We start from the raw sequence: 20,303 nt of genomic DNA, 5'->3' as shown, positions 1-20,303 counted from the left end.
TCTATATCTACCTATCTATCTATACCTATCTCTATGTATATCTACCTATTTCTATCTATCCATAAATCAATTGATTGACCAATCACATGGTAAAGGATTAACCTTACCTTAACAAAAAAAAAAAAAAAAAACCCATTGCCATCGAAGAGAGGTCTATACCCTTGGAATGTCCTGCTTGATAAGAACGTCTTTACCTGGAGGCCCTGGGCCATACCAGGTAGAGTACACTAGCAATGTAATTTATGGTGGAGTTTTTGGGCCACATGGTATCTGTTCAAACCTCTGGGGGAGAAACTGAGATCAGCCTCACAAGCAGTCAACCATGTCTACATGACTGAACCCCAATGAAACTCTGGCTTGGGTGAGCTTCCCTGGTTGGCAATGCTTCATGCTCGTTGTCCTAGATAGCTACTGGAAGAAGTTAACGCTATCCGTGACTGCCTTCATCCATGCTGTGAGATGCTTCACAGATTCATCATTATTCTTTATCACTGTGTAGTACTCCATTGTGTGTAGGTACCACAGTTTGTTTATCCATTCATCTGTTGATGGGCATCTAGGTCCATCTTTTTGCTATTGTGAACAAGGCTACAATGAATGCAGCTGTGCATGCAAGCTATCAAACTTGAGGATGGTCTTGGGGACCTTCGAACTTGCAATTGGTGTCAGAAGCGGGGTAATCCTAAGGACTATCAAACTACGTGTGTGTGTGTATGTGTGTGAGTGTGTCTATACGTCAGTTTCTTGTATCCTCTTTTAAATCAGCTTTGTTTTTTTGTCATTCTGCTAGTTCCCACATTAAATGAATTAAATAAAACACATGTTCACTATCTACTTGTAAGATAATTATGACTTTAACATTTTGAGCCTTGTACTTCATGTATTAATTCACCCATTTATACAATAAGAAAATATGAAGAGATATGAAAAACATAAGCTCAAGGACTGTAGTGGTTTTCAGGAGAGAGAGAAAGGGGCCCTACTTGGGGTCAGGCCCAGTTACTCTGAGAAGAACCACACAGGGCAGCGAAGGGCTTTGCGGGGAGGCAAACACGTATGCTGAGGCAATGATGGGGGGCAGGTGGAGCTCTGAGGGCTGTGAGAGTGACAGAAGGGCCTGGAAGTGCTCTTAATGCTGAGGGAAGGCTTCTAGAGATACATCCAAGATGGCAGTCCAAGAGGGACCCACCCAGCACATCACTGGTGGATCCCAACGTTGCTCCTTTTATTCTTGATCACTGTCAAGGGCTCAGTCAGTTACTTACGGGTAAAGCTACCACTTCTCTTGCAGACAGAGGGTCTGCTCTGTTCTGTTCTGCAGGGACCAGATGCCTCCCCCACAGTCACGTAACTAATGGGAAAAGAAGGTCCAAATCCTGTGGCTTTGAGGGTCACAGACCTCAGTGAGGGGTCTGGTATGAGGTGTGGTCACTCACACATGAAGTCCACCTGGTCCTGCCAACCATGTCTCCACCTGGGAGAGCCAGACTTCCTCTCATATCTCCCACCCCCATCCCTCTACTCCTCTCCAAGTGAAGCCCCCGACAGGAGTGGCCCAGCCCCCAAGGCTGCCCTCCCCCTCCCAGTATTTGGTATCTTGTAAAACAGGAAAGGCTGCATCTGTCTTAACCCTTTTATATTCCAACCCCTTCTTTCAGCTCTGCCTCGGGCTCACAGGCCCATTGAAGCATGTTTTTATCGCCATTTTTGTTGTGAATTTTTTATTGTTTATAACCCAAAGAGGATTTTATGTAGCTTACAATAAAAGTATATATACCCAAAACCAAACTCATTGTGGTCGAGTCAACTCCAACTCATAGCGACACTATAAGACCGGGTAGAACGGCCCCATAGGGTTCCCAAGGAGCAGCTGGTAGATTTGAACTGCCAATCTTCTGGTTAGCAGCCAGAGCTCACTGTAGCTCTTTAACACTGCACCACCAGGGCTCCAAAGTATATATATATAACATTATACATATTATGTAATTACATATAATATTCACATATAATATAATTGATATATTTTGAATAGAATATTAGTGCATATTCAGGAGAAAGACGTGGCAATTTGCCCCAGTAAAGATCACAGCTCAGAAAACCATATGGAGCAGTTCTACTCTGTCATGTGGGGTCGCTAGGAGTTGAAAATTGACTCAGTGGGACCCAAAACAACAACATATATATAATAAGATGAAAAAAACAATAAGGTAATAAAAAAAAATGAGAGAGTAATTTTTTTTTTTTCCAGAAAGTTAAGGTTGAGGAGAGTTACTATTTGTGAATCCAAAATGACCTCTGAGCTTTGAGACAGACCAGCTCTAGTAGGGAACAAGGTCGGCAGCAAATCCGTTCCTTAGGCAGGACCTATTACCCTGGCTGTGAGTGCCACAGGGATTTGCTCTGTAGGTATCTATGACCTCCACTTGCGTGCTGAGGTCTGGCCCCACTGGGCTCCAGAGCCAGGCTGCACCCTGTCCTCCCACCCTCCTATCCCCACTCTGCACACCATCAGGGCAGAGGGCAGGGGGCAGCTGAGCAAGTCCTGTCCGCTGCAGCCCACCCGGTCTCCTGGCCATTTGGCTCATTCTACAAAAGATGCAGCTTTGAGGCTGGTGGGCCATCTCCCTCTGCTCAGAGCCCAAATGTCTGACTCTGCCTGCCTCAGATCCTGGGTGAGTCTGAGCCAGAAGAGGACAAAACAGTCTATAAATCAAAGCCCTCCCACTGGCCAGTGCTCAGGATGCTCTCCCACTCCCACCCAACCAAGGCAAACAGGGGTGAGTGTGTGTAGTTCAGAAACAAGGACCCTGCCTCAGTGCCCAGGTGACCCTGCCCACTCTAGTGTGGCCAGTCCAGAGCATTTGGCTGGGAGTTGGTTGGGAAAAGGAAAGAACTCAAAGCCACTGAGCACAGTGGAGGGAAAGAGTCTTGCTGGCAGGAGGAGGGAAGGGAGGACGTGAAGTAGACACACTCAGGGACACCACAGCCCAGGTGCGGCCAGCGTCCTTGGACTTACCCTCATCACAGTTGCTCCCAGTGAACCCAGGGCAGCACCTCCACTCCAGGGCGGTCACTGTGCGGTAGGACACTCTGTACGTCGGTCTGATCAGAGTCCTGTAACTAACACAAGGATAGCATCAGTGGAGCACCAGCTTTTGCTCCCTCACCCCCAGACCTGGTCCTACGCCTGTAAAGGCAGCCCACCTCACTGAGACAGGCTGCTCTGCACAGCCCAAGGCTCCAGGCTCACTGGCTGTGTGGCCCTGGGCAAGTCACCACCCCTCTCTGTGTCAGGAACATTCTAAAGTCCCTATAACTCTATATAAGTCTCCTATATCTCTCAATGTGTGGCGACTTACATCTTGCACACTGACCAACGTTGTTGTTGTTGTTAGTTGCCACTGAGTCAATTCCAATTCATGGCGACACCATGTGCGCAGAAAAGAACTGCTCCATGGGATTTTCAAGGCTGTGATCTTTCGGAAGCAGATCGCCAGGCCTGTCTTCCGAGTCACCTCTGAGTGGGTTTGAACTGCCACCCTTTCAGCAAATAGCTGAATGCTTAGCCATTTGGGCCACTAGGGACTCCTGACCAAGATAATAAGGAAAATAAAAATATTATTAGAACATACCCAGCTTCCAACCACACTTAGCCTTTCCCCTAGTCGTTATTTCTTTTGGTTGATTCATTCAATGAATACTTACTGAGTGCCAACTACATGCTATACTGTGGTCACAGGTTGATAAAACTGAGTCTCTGTCCTCAAGAAAGTCACAAAGTAGAAGAGAGAGACACTTTAACAAAACATTGCAATACAATTGTAGGACCATTGCAATAATAAAAAAGTCTCTGCAAACACCATGGATTCTGTGGGTAAAATTTCACACTCTTACAGTTTTGAAATTTTTCTCACAAATAAGCTGTGATACTATTTTGCACAAGTCCAAAAAAAGCGACTATAAAATACATAACCCCATTTCACAAAGGGTATAAATTCTGCTTGTATTTTTCACTTTACATACATTGTTATAACTTTTTGCTGCTTGATCAAGTTTGTGCAATTTCCTCCTTTAAACAAAACTACATGACTTCACAGAACTTAAATCCGCTGACATGGAGCAACTTAATCGGTAAATGGAAAAATCATGAATTAATTGGTAGCAGCGGGCGTGACGTTTTGAGATGCACTGTTGACAGGAAAACATACAAAACACTTCTAGAATTTCCAAAATCCTGCTCTAAATCTGAAAAATCCTGTTACATTAATTTCTCTCAAAAAAAAAAATCCTCTCACTCATATTTCATAAGCATTCCTGCAAACCAGTCTCCCCATGGAGACATGAAAGAGCATATAGCTGTGTGCACCCCCGACAGGAACCAAAAGTGATCTGTGGCTTCAGGAGAGGAGCCAGGAGTCAGCAAGAGAGGTGCCCACAACTGAGATCTGGAAAGCAAACCCAGGCCTTTGGACTCGTGGATCCGTCCCCAGGAAGCAACTGCGATAGCCCAATGGGGAGGGGAGGAGGTCGGCAGAGCTGCATCACCACTCCTGACAGCAAGTGGCCTGGTGGGACACTTGCTGGGTCCAAGGCAGTACAAATACACTGCCTGTATAATAAAAACACACTCGTGCACACTTGCACACTCATATACACATTCACACACACACTTCATGGCTGTTTAACAGGATGCTAAAATGGAACTTGCCTGCTCATAGCATTTCAGCAGAGGTCCCAAAGGCTGAACACAATACCATAGATGCTTAACACCCCCAAAGCGAGGGGCTGGACCAGCCATGCAGGAGATGCCACAGTCTGTGAACCTGGCCCTGCCGGCCTTAGCTCATCACCGCCTCCAGGCTACACAGAAGTCAGTGTTCACTGGGGGTTGCAAAGTGCTGAATGGGGATTTCATTGAGGAATGTATGCCAAATCCTTGAAAACTTGGAGGAAGGGAAGAGGGGTAAGATGGCCCCCATCCCCAGCTCAAGAGAACCTTGGGGAGAGCATGACACAGTCCCTTAAGTTTGAAGGGCTTGGGGTTAAGAATCTGACTCTTGCTTGACGGGGGACAAGCTGCAGCCAAGTGGGAGTGGCTGACTCCCCGCAGGTTTGGGTAGGGCACGATATGTGCGTACTTAATGTCAGCCAGATGTGGAACACCACCCCCTAAAGGAAGCAACACTTGGAAGTCTTCACAGGGACTCTGCCCAAGGCCACCTGGAAGGTGAGGTGACCCCCCACAGCAAGGAGGACTCCTGGGATACCAGAGGCCGAGGAGGAGACCATGAGCAGACAGCTATAGGAGGCCCTGCCTGAGTCAAGGGGACTGCAAGGCAGATATGCCCAGGAGGGGCATGCTCCAAGCCTGGGAGATCCCAGAACGCACCCCACAAAGGTGCCAGCAATTCACAGGGGCCACATGCAGGGGTTCCATTGCCAGATTACGACAGTACCAGCCAACGAAGACCTCACCTGCTCCTTGTTTTACTTTGATTCTCCTATCCTGTTGTTAGCTGCTGTCAAGTTGGCTCCCACTCATGGAGACTTTGTGTATAACAGAACAAAATGTTGCCTGTTGCTATGCCATACACATGATCATTGGTATGTCGAATCCATTGTTGTGGCTAGTGTGTCAATCCATCTCATTGAGTGTTTCCCTTGTTTTTGCTGACCCTCTACTTTACCAACCACAATGTCCTTTTCTAGCCGTTGATCTTTCCTGATGACTGTCCAAACCAAGCAAGCCAAAGTCTCACTATCCTCACTTCTAGGGTGCATTCTGGTTGTATTTCTCCTAATACTGATTTGTTCATTCTTCTGGCAGTCCACAGTATATTCAATATTCTTCATCAACACCTCTGTCTTTTTCATTGGCCAGCTTTCGCATACATGTGAAGCAAATGAAAAGACCATGTTGTTTATTGTCCAGTTGTGTTCAGGTGTAATCCATACTGAAGGCTGTAGTCTTTGACCTTCATCGGTAAGTGCTTCAAGTCATCTTCATTTTCAGTAAGCAAGGTTGTGTCATCTGCATATCACAGGCTGTTAAGGAGTCTTCCTCTAATCCTGTTGCTGTGTTCTTCTTCATAACGTCCAACTTTTCGGATTATTTGTTCAACATATAGACTGAATAAATAAGGTGAAAGGATAGAACCCTAGAATACACCTTTTCCAATTTTGAACCACCTTCTTTCCTAAACCAAAAAACAACCCAAACCAGTTGCTGTAGTCGATTCTGACTCTCGGCAACTGGCAAGCAAGGCAAGAAGAGCAAGAAAGAGAGACGAGCCCCCCACCCTCTTCCTGCTGTAGATCTCCCAACCTGCAGCAGGTCCATCTGGGAGAAGGAAGAAGTTTCATTCGGATTTTTAAAAAATGGTGGTTTTAAAATTAATTCTTGAAACTAAAGTGTTCTTCTGACTAAGACCAGAAAAGCTACAGAATCCACCGGAGCCTACCAGCAGAGGAGGGAAAGCTCTCTGCTTGAGCCCTGCCCAGTGCAGCTGATGCCATAAACCCGTCCCTCCCATAACCTCAGCACAACGGGGTGGATGGAAGGCTGGGCTGCAGGGACACAGCCCTGGACTTTGGGTTCTGTCCTAATTCACTATATGAACTTGCACACATTACTTAGCCTCTGTGATCCCATTTCCTGGTCCGGACGACAAGGATACCATCACCACCAGGGATGCTGGGTGTGAGGCTCACCGCGAGGGCGCATGTGCAAGCTCCAAGTGCTGAAATGGGTGCTCAGGGGCTGTGTTTGCAAATGTAGAGCTGACCTCATTCCTCCCAGGGTCACACCCTCCAACCATTCCCACTGTCACCAGGAGAGTCTGAGATACTTAGCCAAGTGCACTTCCCTGCTCCAGCTGACACAGCACCCTCTGGCCCCTGCCCCACACACCACCCCTCACCCTCCAGCCCATGAGCTCTCCAGATGCACCAAGTATTTTCACTTCAGTCCATACTTTTAATGATGATGATGATAATACCTTCAATTAAGCACTCCCTGTGGGCCAGGTACTGTTCTAAGTGTTTTAAAATACATTGATTTATAACAACCCTGACAGGCGGTTATTATTATTATTCCTAATTTACAGATGAGGAAACTGAGGCACAGAGAGGGTAAGTAACTTCATCAAGGTCACACAGCTAGATGGTGGTAGAAGGAGGATCTGAACCAGGTGAAACTGGTTCAAAAGCCTGGAAATGTTAGTTTGTGCTTGTTCATTATCAGGGGGCGGGAATTTTTCCTTTTTATATCTGTAAAAAAAAAAAAAAAATTTTTTTTTTTTTATATCTGTACAAGTGTACTGATCTCAGCCCCCGCACCAAAAGGGAGAGCTTGCCTCACAGAAGGTCCTTTTTGCCTATCATTCTGAGGGCCATGGCGCTCGCCAGTCCTACTCTGGGATCATAAGACTACAAAGGAGCTAGATGGCTGGGGACGTCCAAGTGCAGGGCACACCAGCAGGTGGCACTGCTTCACCAGCCCAAAGGGCCTGGGCTCAGAAAATGGCAGACCCTCAAGTCTCACCTGAACGCCCAAGGAGGTTCAGCATTCTTGGCCTGTCCCACAGTCTGGCAAAGAGCCTGAGGGAGCTATGGCCAGGAAAAACTCCGGGCCCCTGCCGCTGACTGGGGTTTAGCCTGCAAATCCAGTGATCTTTCTAAAAACACAGATTTGATTTTGTGACGGCCCCCTCTCAAAACCTTCCATGATTCCCACAGGCTGGAGACCAAACTCTTTAGGTCAGCAAATACACCGTGCTTACCTTTCTACCTTACTTCTTCTACCACCCTAGCCAAGATTCCTACCACGTGAAACCATAAGCTGTCTGGGCAGCTTTTCTAGCCCTTGTGCCTTAACACATACAGGCTCCTTTGCCTACCGCCCTTCCTTGTCTTCTACCCTTGAAAATAACAAACAGCCTTCAGGATGTGACTCAAATGTCCCCTCCTCCTCTCTGAAGCACCCGTACGCCCTGGCCAGGGTTGGCAGGCTCCCACCTCTACCCTCTCACATACCTTGTACAGTTATATATAACATTTACAACCTGAAATGCATTCATGTACTCACCAAATACTTACCAAGAGTCTGCTTTGTGCAGACGTCGTCTCCTCTCTTCCAAAGCTTACAGCTAATTGGGAGATAAACGCTAATCATATGATCACATACATGAATAATGATTACACGCTGTGACAAGTACTATGAAGGAAAGCACCAGAATCATTCCTTATGTTATGGAAAAAATTTTTTTTATTAAAATACAATTTACATGCAGTAAAATGTATAACCAACGCCCATGGAAGCAGTCAAGAAATCAGATGACTCATTGCACTGGGCAAATTTGCTGCAAAAGATCTCTTTAATGTGTCAAAAAGCAAAGATGTCACTTTAAGGACTAAAGTGTGCCTGACCCAAGCCATGGTGTTTTCAATTTCCTCATATGCATGTGAAAGCTGGACAATGAATATGGAAGATCAAAGAACTGATGCCTTTGAATTTGGTGAAGAATATTGAAAATACCATGGACTCCCAGAAGAACAAACAAATCTATCTTGGAAGAAGTACAGCCAGAATGCTCATTAGAAGCAAGGATGGCGAGACTTCTTCTCACATACTTTGGACATGTTATCAGCAGGAACCAGTCCCTAGGAGAACGTCATGCTTAGTAAAGTAGAGGGTCAGGGAACGAGAGAAAGACCCTCACAAGATGGATCGACACAGTGGCTGCAAGAATGGTTCAAACAGAGCAATGATTGTGAGGATGGCACGGGATCAGGTAGTGTTTCGTTCTGTTGTACACAACAAGGTCACTATGAGTTGGAACCAACTCAATAGCACCTAACAACAACAACAAAACATATAAATACGGTGTTTAGCTTGATGGATTTTTAACCATATGTACACCAACACTCCTATTACCACAAAAGTCTCCTTCTACCCTTTTCAAGTCAATTACCCAAACCTCGGAGGTAACCATTTTTCTGACTTCTATCATCATAGGTTAGTTTTGCCTGTCCTAGAATTTCACAGAAATTAAATCTTAATAGTACGGTGCCACATGCCTTCTTTCACTAATTCCATTATGTCTGTGAGATTCATTAATGTTGCTAGGCATAGCAGTATTTTGTTCCTTTTTATTGCTAAATGATATTCCATTCTATAAATATACCACAATTTGTTCATTCTCCCATTGATGGACACTTGTGTTGTTTCCAATTTTGAGCTATGATGAATAAAGCCACTATAAACATTCTTGTACAAGTCTTTTTGTGAATATATGTTTTCATTCCTCTAGGGCATAGACTTAGAAATAGAATTGGTGAGTCACAGAATATATTTTAACTTTAATACATACTACAAACAGATTTCCAAAACCTGTTTGACTGAAGCAATTTACATGCGTACTAGCAGTGTATGAGAGTTCCAGTTGCTCCATATCCTTGCAACACTTGATAGTCTCCATCATTTTCATTTGAGCTATTCTACTGTATATGTAATAGTCTTTCACTGTGGTTTTAATTTAAAATTCCTGTTAACTAAATAAATTTGAGCCCCTTTTTAATGTTTATTGTCATTTAGACATCTTGTTTTGTGAAATACCTCTTCCAGCTTGGTGTCCACCTTTAAATTGAACTCTTTGTCTCTTTGTAATTGATTTTTAATATATATACCAAAAAAAAAAAAAAAAGCAAACTCACTGTTGTCGAGTCGATTCTAACTCATGGTGATCCTATAAAACAGAGTAGAACTGCCCCATACAGTTTCTAAGGGTGTAAATCCTTTTTTTTTTTTTTTTTAATTGTGCTTTAAGTGAAAGTTTACAAATCAAGTTAGTCTCTCACACAAAACTTACATACACCTTGCTACATGCTCCCAGTTGCTCTCCCCCTAATGAGACAGCCCGCTCTCTCCCTCCACTCTTTCTTTTCATGTCTATTTTGCCAGCTTCTAATCCCCTCTACCCTCTCATCTCCCCTCCAGGGAGGAGATGCCAACATAGTCTCAAGTGTCCGCCTGATCCAAGAAGCTCACTCCTCACCAGCATCCCCCTCCAACCCACTGTTCAGTCCAATCCCTGTCTGAAGAGTTGGCTTTGGGGATGGTTCCTGTCCTGGGCTAACAGGAGGTCTGGGGGCCGTGACCACCAGGGTCCTTCTAGTCTCAGTCTGACCATTAAGTCTGGTCTTTTTTCCAAGAGAATTTGGGATCTGCATCCCACTGCTCTCCTGCTCCCTCAGGGGTTCTTTGTTGTATTCCCTGTCAGGGCAGTCATCGGTTGTAGCCGGGCACCATCTAGCCCTTCTGGTCTCAAGCTGATGTAGTCTCTGGTTTATGTGGCCCTTTCTGCCTCTTGGGCTTGTAATTACCTTGTATCCTTGGTGTTCTTCATTCTCCTTTGATCCAGGTGGGTTGAGACCAATTGATGCATCTTAGATGGTAAGGCTATAAATCTTTATGGAAGCAGACTGCCACAACCTTCTCCCATGGAGTGGCTAGTAGGTTCAAACTGCCAACCTTTTAGTTAGCAGCCAAGTGCTTAACCATTGCACCAGGGTTCAATATGTGTGTGTGTGTATTTGTGCATGTGTGTATTACATGATTTTTTTCTGAATATGAGACCTCTGTCAGATTTATGTATTGTGAATATTCTTTCCCAATCTGTAGCTTCCATTTTCTTTTTCATAAAGGTAATGAGCAGTTTTTAATTTTGATGAAGTCCAATTTATATATATATTTTTAATTTTATGATTTGTGTGGTAGGAGTCAAGGTTCTTTGTTTTCCACTTGGATATCCAGTTGCTCCAGCATCATTTATTGAAAAGACCCACTTTTCACAATTGGATTATTTTGGTATCTTATTGAAAGTCAAATGATCATTTATATGTGGGTTTATTTCTGGGCTCTATTCTATTCCATTGATCTAGCCTTGCACCAAAACTACACTGTATTAACTAATGTAGCTTTACAGTAAGTCTTAAAATCTTGTAATGTGAGTCCTCCAACTTTGTTCTTCAAGACAAGATCGTCTTGGCTATTCTGCATCTTTTGCATTCGTATATACATTTTATAAGTTGCTTGTCAATTTCTGCAAAAAAAAAAATCTCACTAGGATTTTGATAAAGATTGCATTGAATCTGCAGATTAATTTGTAGAGAATTGGCATCTTAGTAATACCAAGTTTTTCTGTCTTAGGCTGGGTTTCTCTAGAGAAGCAAAACCAGTGAAACGTGTGTATGTGTGTGTGTGCGTGTGTGTGTATGTATGTATATATATATATATATACATATATATATACACACACATATACATACAAAGAGAGAGAGTGAGAGAGACAGCCCTGATAGTGCTGTGGTTGAGAATTACGGCTGCTAACCAAAATGTCGGGAGTTCAAATCTACCAGCCGCTCCTTGGAAACCCTATGGGGCAGCCCTACTCTGTCCTATAGCATTGCTATGAGTTGGAATCAACTCAACAACAATAAGCATATGTATATATAGAGAGAGAGAGAGATTTAGCTCAAGGAAATGGCTCACATGGATGTAGATGCTGGCAAGTCCCAAGTCCGTGGGTCAGGTGTCAGGCTGGGGCTACTCCTGACTCACATAGCTGCAAGAGCTGACCAATCCAAAATTGGCAGGTCAGATGGCAGGCTGCTGGCTCACAGGCTGTGGAAGCCAATGAATCCCAAGACTGGCAGGCAGTACAGTAGGCTGCTGGCTCAAGTTCCAAGAACCAGAGGTCAGATGATGATGAGCCAGATGCAGGATCCAGAGCAAGAAAAAGCCAGTGAGGTTTGTCAGAATATTCATATATATTGGATGCAGGCCACAACCCTGAGGAATCTCCCCTTAGAACTGATTCACTGATCACATCATATCACAAAATGGATGATAACTACATCATTACATAACTGCCAAATTACATCATTATAGAACTGCCAAACCACTGAGAATCATGGCCCAGCCAAGTTAACAAACAACCTTAACCATCACATTTCCTTTCCACAAACATGGCGTAACTTTCCATTTGTCTTTAGTTTTTCTCAGCAGTGTTTTATTAGTTTCAGCATAGAGATCTTGAACATCTTCTGTTAAATTTATTCCTAGGTATTTAACGTTTATGATTCTACTGTACATTAGGAAGGTTTTTTTACATTTCATTTTCCACTTGTTGGTTGTTAGTATATTGTTATACAATTTTTAAAATTGATCTTGTATCCAGTGACCTTGCTAAGTTCACTTATTAGTTCTAGTAGTGTATTTGTCAACTCTTTTGGATTTTCTATGTAGACAATTACATCATCTGTGAATAAAGAGTTCTGCCTCTTTGTTTCTGATCTGTATGCCTTTTATTTCTTTTCCTTGTGTTACTGCCTACAGTACAGTGTTGATAGAAGTGGTGACAACAGACATTCTTTTTTTTTTGTCCTCAAACTTAAGGGGATAGCATACAATATTTCATCAGTTAAGTATGATGTTAGCTGTAGGTTTTATCGCAAATATTTTTTATTAGACTGAGAAAGTTCCTTCCTATACCTAGTTTGCTGAGAGTTTTTATCATGAACTGGTATTGAATTTTATCAAAAGATCTTTTTTGCATCGATCAAGATGATCATATGGTTTTTCTCCTTTATTCTATTATTTAGGTGAACCACATTAACGTTTAATGTCAAACCAATATAGCTTTCTAGGGATAAATCCCACTTGGTCATGATGTACTATTATTTTGCATCTTACTGGATTCAATTTTCTAATAATTTGTTTTTAATTTTTACATCTATATTCATAAAGGACGCTGTTGGAATTCTTGAGCCCTTGAAAAATACACGAGAAACTGGTAGGTAACAGTGATCACCACCAGGGTTCCCTCCATTTCACTCTTGTACATTTTGAATTTTATACCTTTGAATAACTCAGAAAGGAATAAAATTGTAAATGTTAAATAAAAAATTAGACAATGCACATTAAGTGCTTAACATGGTACTCAGAGAGAAGATGTAAGTGCTAATAAATGTTATTGTTATTAAATATAACAATGATGACAAAGCTCTTTTTTACTTAAGAGCTGGCCCAGGACAGGGGCAGGACTTCATCTGCCTCACTGCAGTGCAATGGATAGCTTTTATGTGGCCTTTCTCACCATGGTCTTGTAATTCCCACCCAAGTGATTGGGTGGAACTATGCAAATAAGGTAATTGTGGCCCACCAAGGAGACTGGTCAGTTTTGCAATCATGCTAGGCTTAAAATGAGTCATCTCAGAAGTAGGAGGAGAGGATGTCTCCACCACCAAGAGAGAAGAGCCAGGAGTGGAGCACGTCTTTGGACCCCGGATCCCTGTGCTGAGAAGCTCCCAGAATCAGGAGGCCCAGAGAGAGAGAGAGAGAGAGAGCTGTAACACCAAAGACAGCAATACAGCGAGAAGCAGCAGTGGAGAAATGACAGCACCAGAGGTAGCGAAACCAGGCAAGTGCCAGGAGACAGTGTGATGGGCTTCCCAGCCCATGGAGTGAGACAGGCACTTGGTGGTGAGGCTAGGCTCACTGACCCACGGAGCAAGAGAGATGAGCGCTTATGGGCCGAGTCTTACTGGCAGGGTGGGGTGCCTTGGAGCACTTATCAGCAGAGCTAAAAGAGTTTCGTAACACTTGTCGGAGCAGCGCAGAGGCTGAGGGGCCAGACAGAGGCCTGCCTGCTGGCATGGCTGAGAAGAGGCTGTCCTGATCAAAGTACTATATCCTGAGTACTCCTGAACCTGAATTATAACCTCTTACTTCCCTAATAAACCCCAAATTGTGAGTATGGTCTGTGAGTTGTGTGGTCATTGCAACGAATTATTGAACCCAGCAGGGAGTGCCGTGGGAGGGATGGTTGGTGTCAAAATTGATAAAGATGGCAGAGAGAGGAGGCATGTCTGATCTCCACCTCATAGGAATCAGCCTTGAGTTGGTGATCTCGATTCTCCTTACCCCTGGTGAAGGCAGAGGAGGTCAGACACCTCTGCTATGCCATTTTTATGCTCACTTACTGAGCAATGTTACTAAAGCATAGTCATATTAATAAATAACTGATGAATAAATAAATAAGTGAATCAATGAGCAAAACGTGAACAGATTAACAATCCTCCTCTTCTGCACCACCGTGAGGGCTTAGGTGAGACTGAGAAGGTGATCACACCATCTGTTGCTGCTTCCTAAAGAGCAGAGTCCTCTCTCACTGCACTTTCACCCCTGCCCCAGGGAGCAATTCTTTTCAAACCAGGCCTGCCCCTCCAGACCAATTCCGTAATAAGACAAACAGTAATAATCCTGGGGTTTATACTGTTGCATTTAACCCTCTGATAGCCTTGAGACCTGTTCTATGTCGAGGACAATGAGGCCCCGGGGAGAGAGCCTTACGAGCCCAAGGCACCCTGGGCAAGACAGAGACCATCCCCAGGCCCAGGGCTCGCTCCACTGTCCACACAGTGTCAGCCTCTCTCTTTGGACGCAATATCGAGGACCAAGGACGAGGCCCACATAGACCTGGGAGCGTCCCTCCTGCCTCCAAGACTTTAAGGACTCCTTAAAGTAGAGGGAGAGAGAAACACGATTTGTCTCTGAGGCCCAGCATCTCCTCACACGGAGATGCCCTGTTCACCCCTGACCTCCTTCAGATTCCACAGCACCACAGTGTCCACGTGGGGCTGGAGATCGAGGTTGCTCATGGCCCACGAGGCCCTGCAAGGTCTGGCCCCGCATCCTCTCCTACCTTCCTGGCGCCTTTCCTGCCCATCACTCGGTTTTCCAGCCACACTGGCCTTCTCACTGCTCACCAATGTCATGCTCCTGATCCTGTGAGGGCTTTGCACAGGGTGCACCCTTGCGGAACCACCCTCCACCAGCTTCCCCCTCAAAGGTCAGCGCCTCCAGGAAGCCCTCCTGAAGCCTCCAACCATATCGGGGTGCCTAGGCTGCCCCTCATGCATTTCTTCACAGCACTTAATCATTGTGTACATTTTATTCCCTTGTGTTGTTATTAATTGATGGCTGTGTCTCCCACCACATCATAAGCTCCAGGAGAGCAGGGACCTTGTCTCCTCTCTTGCATCGATACACTCTAGCCCGGTGCCTGGCACACATAGGGATGCAGCACTATTGATCAGCGAGCCAGGGATCTGAGCTCCTCTGGGCCAGTCTGCATCCCCCTGAGGCCCAGACTTACCTGGTCTCCACCCTCAGCCTTTACGGAACCCCTGCGGTGAAGCAGCGCTCCAGGGGCCTACTGTCCAATAGGCATCGAAGCCACTGACTGTGGAAATGGGCCCAAGTGGGTAGTGGGGAAGCCCCTCACTGGTCCACAGAGACTGCTACATCTCCATTTTACAGATGGCAAAATTAGCCCAGGAAAGGAAACGAAGATATAAGAAAACTGTGTTCATGGAACTCCTGGGTGTTCAGTCACTCCTAGCTGTGAATATGACTATCCCCACTTCGTGGATGTGGACACCGAGACCTTGCCAGGCTGTGCAGTTTGGGGGGCAGCAGAGCCCTGGCCTGGCACCATCAGGATGTGGAGGAGCCAGCCAGCAGCTGCCTCCCTCCCTGACTCCACACCTCAGACTTTTTTCTGCCCCCACCTGCCTCCCAGCCTGAAGTGCCCCAGAGGTCGAATGAGGCGTCTCTGGTTCGTCAGCCCACTCAAGCCCAAGACACAGTGAGTGAGATGCCAGAGAGTATGTCCTGGGTGAGCCCCCCGCACCTCTGCCTGAGAAGCCCAGACTACTCCCCCAGAGGCCGCAGGGGAGCAGACACACAGCCAGTCACGAGGACGCTAGAGCTTACTGGCTGTTTTGTTTCCATTTGATCCTGATGTTGCTCTACTCATCTGTGAGTCACTGGAGGAGTCCCTGTCCTCTCTGAGGCCCTCTGTAATGTCTGTGCTAAGATGCAATGACCACAAGGCCCCTTCCTACCCAAAATTACTTCAGATACACTTCTCTGGGGTCTCCCACTTCCCTGGCCTTTTGCCAAGGCTGCTCAATTCTAGGGACTTCCAACTTCCCTGTGTTTGCTTACTCTGAAAGGTGGATCTCGGAACTTTCCTCTCTGTCACGTGACACGTTCAAGAACACATATTCCCCTGGGGGTTGTTATTCACTCAAAGAATACCTACAGAAACTTTGACACCCGCCTCTCTCTTGCCCCTCCCATCACCCAGTACAGGGAGTATGACCTCCACAGTGTAGATTCTACCTGTACCCTGCTCTTCTCGGCCCCGGCCCGGCCAGCCTCCATCACCTCCCTCCCTCCTAGATGTCTGCCTTGGCCTTCTAAGTGGTGCCCTGCCACCACGCTCTCCCCCAATAATCCTGCCTCCATGCAGAAGCCCCAATGGTGCTTTTAAAGCACAAATCCCCTCCATGAACACTTCATAGTTTCTCTTCAATATTAGGACAAAATCCAAATCCTTAGTGGGACCCCACCACCCTTGTAAGGTCCAGCCACTGTCCACCTCGGCCACCTCCCCATCCACCCCTCCTTGCCCCACTGAGAACTCCAGCGGCACCGCCTTTCCTTTTCTGACCATGCAAGCCCTTCCCTCATCGGGGCTTGTGCATTTTCCATCCCCTCTGCCTGGGATCCCAACGCACTCCAATGCAGCCCCAGGTCCCGGCTGAAGTGCCCCTCGTGGAAAGGTCCTCATGACTAGCCCACCCTCCATGCCACCCTGCCCCACAGCAAGCTGGGTCCCCACGACTTACACCCTCAGAGAACTCTGACTTCTCTCCCAAGCATTTGTCACAATTTGTCACCCATATCCTTGTACACCCACCTACATAGTTCTTTGTCTGAGGCCAGTGTCCTCCACCAAGCCACCGGCTGTCCCCAGGCCTACCTCTGGGTACTGCACATCATGTTTGCTCAGTAAAGATTGGTGAAATGAATGAAACCAGCAGTTTGTGAATAGTGTGTGCCAGAACCAGCCTTGGAGACTGAGGCTGAAGGGAGGGGGGTGCAGGGTGCGACCAGTTCCACTAGGAGCAGTTAGAAAAGGCTTCCTGTGTTGGGGGACACAGAGAGGAGGAGGCATCCAGCGCCAGGAGAGCCCCAGAGATCGTGGAATCATGCTGGTGCATTTGGGGGCCAGAATGCTTTGACAGGCAGAGGGGCAGGGACGAGACAGCTCACAAGGGCTAGGCTGCCAAAGGCCTTGAAGGCAGGCAAGGAGTCTGGGCTGAGTCCTGTGTGCTGGCCTTCTCTGATTATGCTCCTGATGAGTAAAATATTTTTGAGCCTGCAACATATGCACATTGACTTATACACATCTAACCAGTGGCCATAGAGTCAACTCTGATTCGTGGCGACCTATGTATGTCAGAGTAGAACTGTGCTCCATAGAAGTTTCAGTGGCTGGTTGTTCAGACCTTGTTCAGTGGCTGATCAGCAGGCCTTTCTTCCAAGGCACCTCTGAGTGAATTTGTACCTCCAACCTTTGTTATCTGCTGAGCATGCTAACTGCTTGCCTCATCCAGGGACTATACACATATACACATGTACTTTTTACTGCCTTTGCCTGTATTAAAGATAAGTATATTCCTTAGTTTGTAGATTAAAAATAAACTAAAGACCTGATGCAGTTTTACTGCCCCTCAACAGAGAGCCTTGCATGCCCACCTGGGAGCCCAACCCTCTTGGTCGTAGGGGGCACCCAGAGACTGTTAACCGGAGGAACGAGCTGCTTAGACCAGGTCTGTTTTCAAGAAAGGCCACACCTGTGTTGGCTGGCAACGGGGCCTGATGGGAAGGGGAGGGATGGGAAGCAGAAAGTCAAGTCAGGAGGCTGCTGGCTGGGACAGGCGGCAAGGCAGGGATGAATGGCCCCATTTTACAGAAGAGGAAACTGAGGCAAAAGGAAACATTGGGTCACACTCCTGATTATAAAGAGGCAGAGGCTTGACTGAGTCAGGGCGCCTGGTCAACAATACACAAAGCTGCCTCCCCTGGAGCCCTCAAACCAGAGTCACCCTCCCATCATGGGGAGGAGGAGCTTGCCTTTTCCAGCTGCCTCCAGGCCCCTTCCAGGGAGGACAGAGGACTAAGGTCATACAGTTCCTGCAGAAGCTGCTATAGCAGCTCTAGGCATCCAGCCTAGAAAAGACCCCAGGGGTCTGGCCACAGTCCACAGCCCCTCAATGACTGTCCTCGGAAGGGGGCAGCTGTGTCCTATATGTGCCCAAAGGTGACCCTGGGTCCACAAGGTCACATGACAGGGGATTTGAGTTAAGGCCTCCCAGACAGGTGAGGTGCCCTTTTCATCAGAAGGGTATATAAACAAGGCCACCACTCTCTGGCCTCCAAAGGTGAAGTCCCCAGAGCAACGTGAGGCCCCTCAGCAGGTGCCAGAACACTGCCGTCGTCAGGGCATCGCCTGCTGTGAGTGGCTCTGCCAGCCCAGAGACCTCACCTGGGGGAGCCATGCACCCCACTCCACATGGGCCACTTCCGCCACTCCTGCCTGGCCCCACTTCCTCACCAGGGACCACCTAGAGAAAGAAGGACAGGCTGGGAGGTACAGAGACAGGCTGGAGACTCAACAGGAAATGGGAATGCGGGTTTTGGAGACGGAGGCAGTAGATTATTAATCTCTTGATTAATAGCCTCGGGTAGGCAGGAAAGGGAAGGGGCTGTCCCACAGCAGCTCTGAGGCAGGAGGGGGTGTTCTCCCCAGCCTCTGGCCTCCTCCAAACCAGTCATTCTTAAGTACCAGACAGAAGGGACAGGACTGCCCTCCCACAGTCCACTTGAGGGTCAGTGGGGGGATGCAATCCAGACAAACTCCAACTGCTGAGAGAAGCAGCCTAGGAGCTTCTAAATCCAGACAGGCCAGGAGAAGCAGGAAAGAAAGGCAGCAGGCTAAGAAAGTCCTGAAGTACAGGGCTTCAGAGGGCCTTGAACGGCCACCCTGAACAGTGGATGACCCCACAGGAGAGGGCAGTGGTGAGGCCAGCTGGCAGGGGGCCGTCTGGCTGAGGGGAATGAAGGCAGCAGATGAAGCCTGGGAGAGCTCCCGCAACCCCTTGGCTCAGCACATCTAGAAAAGGTTGGCTCACTAATGCCATCAAAGAACGCCTCACTGATGTGGCTAGGGAGACAGCCTAGTGGGCAGGGGAGGCCCGGACTAGGAAAACTTAACCCCAGAGTCCCTGGGACACGTCCTCCCAACTCTCTCAGCTGATGGCAGGGGCGGCATCAAGAATGCCGGATGTTCCCTACAATGAACAAGGCCCAAACCAGGTGTATTTCCCACCCGAGAGCCAGGCAGTGGTTTCTGTTCCCATTTCCCAGAAAAGGGAACAAGCACACAGAGGGGAAGCATAGCTTATGCTCTTTGCTTCTGGTCCCCAGCTGTTTCTGACGGGCGGGTGCTGCCCTCAAAGCCAGGCCCTGGGAGTCAGGCTTAAAGGGCCCTCTCAGGTCAGCCTCCCAACCCAGCCCCACACCATGCAGCTGGCATGAGAAGTCACAGACAGCCAGCAGGGCTTGCCCAGGGTGCCAGCCTCACACCGGGGCTCCTTCTGGGGCCCACTGCATGCCCTCACAGGCCATTTCCTCTGTGGGGCTCCCACTTCCCCACCCACACCCCTCGCCTAATGAAGTCCCCTCATCCCCCCTTCTCTGCTCCACTCCCACTCCCCCAAGGAGACCTCAGCTAGGTCAACCCTCTCATAGCGCATGGAGGTGCCCCCAGAGCCCAGTGTTTGCAACCATTGCTGTGGCTCTTTGATTGACATGTTTCTCTTGCTTCGTTTTGCATACGAGTGCCTGGCACTCAGGTGCTCCGTCAATACTGAATGAACCATGGAGCAAAGGAACAAAGGAGAAGCCCAAAGCAGGGTCCTGTCTCCAACACAGGCAGGCAGGTGGTAGGAGCCCTGTGTTCGCCTCCAGATGAAGCTGCTGACTGCCTGAGTGCCTGCATGGTCCTCTCTGCTTCATTTTTTTTCTTAGTGAACATTACTTTTTGACAGTACCCCATCCCCACCCTCAACACACTCTTACACATTGTTGTTTTCGTGTGCCATCAAGTCAATTCCAACTCATATCCACCCTATAGGACAGAGTAGAACTGCCCCATAGGGTTCCCTAGGCTGTAATTTTTACGGGAGCAGATCGCCTCCTTCCAATAAGCAGCTGAGTACCTTAACCATTGTGCCACCAGGGCTCCTTTCATATACGCTACAAAAATCCACTTAAAAAAAAAATCACAGAATGATAAAATCTTCCCAGGAAACAGCTGTATTATATA

At 47.1% G+C, this 20,303-nt stretch overlaps 1 protein-coding gene across 2 annotated transcripts in view; it reads right to left on the bottom strand.

Moving 5' to 3' along the window:
* Positions 1-20,303, bottom strand: part of COL26A1 (collagen type XXVI alpha 1 chain) — a 248,177-nt gene that overhangs the window by 135,422 nt on the left and 92,452 nt on the right. Inside the window, exon 3 of one of the 2 annotated variants that reach the window (XM_064295896.1) lies at positions 3,017-3,120. In XM_064295896.1, the coding sequence (XP_064151966.1) occupies positions 3,017-3,120 (104 nt within the window). The remainder of the gene's footprint in view (positions 1-3,016; positions 3,121-20,303) is intronic. The other variant, XM_064295897.1, reaches the window with a different exon arrangement.

The sequence above is a fragment of the Loxodonta africana genome, chromosome 12 (genome assembly GCF_030014295.1).
Source record: "Loxodonta africana isolate mLoxAfr1 chromosome 12, mLoxAfr1.hap2, whole genome shotgun sequence".
Lineage (NCBI taxonomy): Eukaryota > Metazoa > Chordata > Mammalia > Proboscidea > Elephantidae > Loxodonta > Loxodonta africana.
This window is presented reverse-complemented; position numbering and strand designations above follow the sequence as displayed.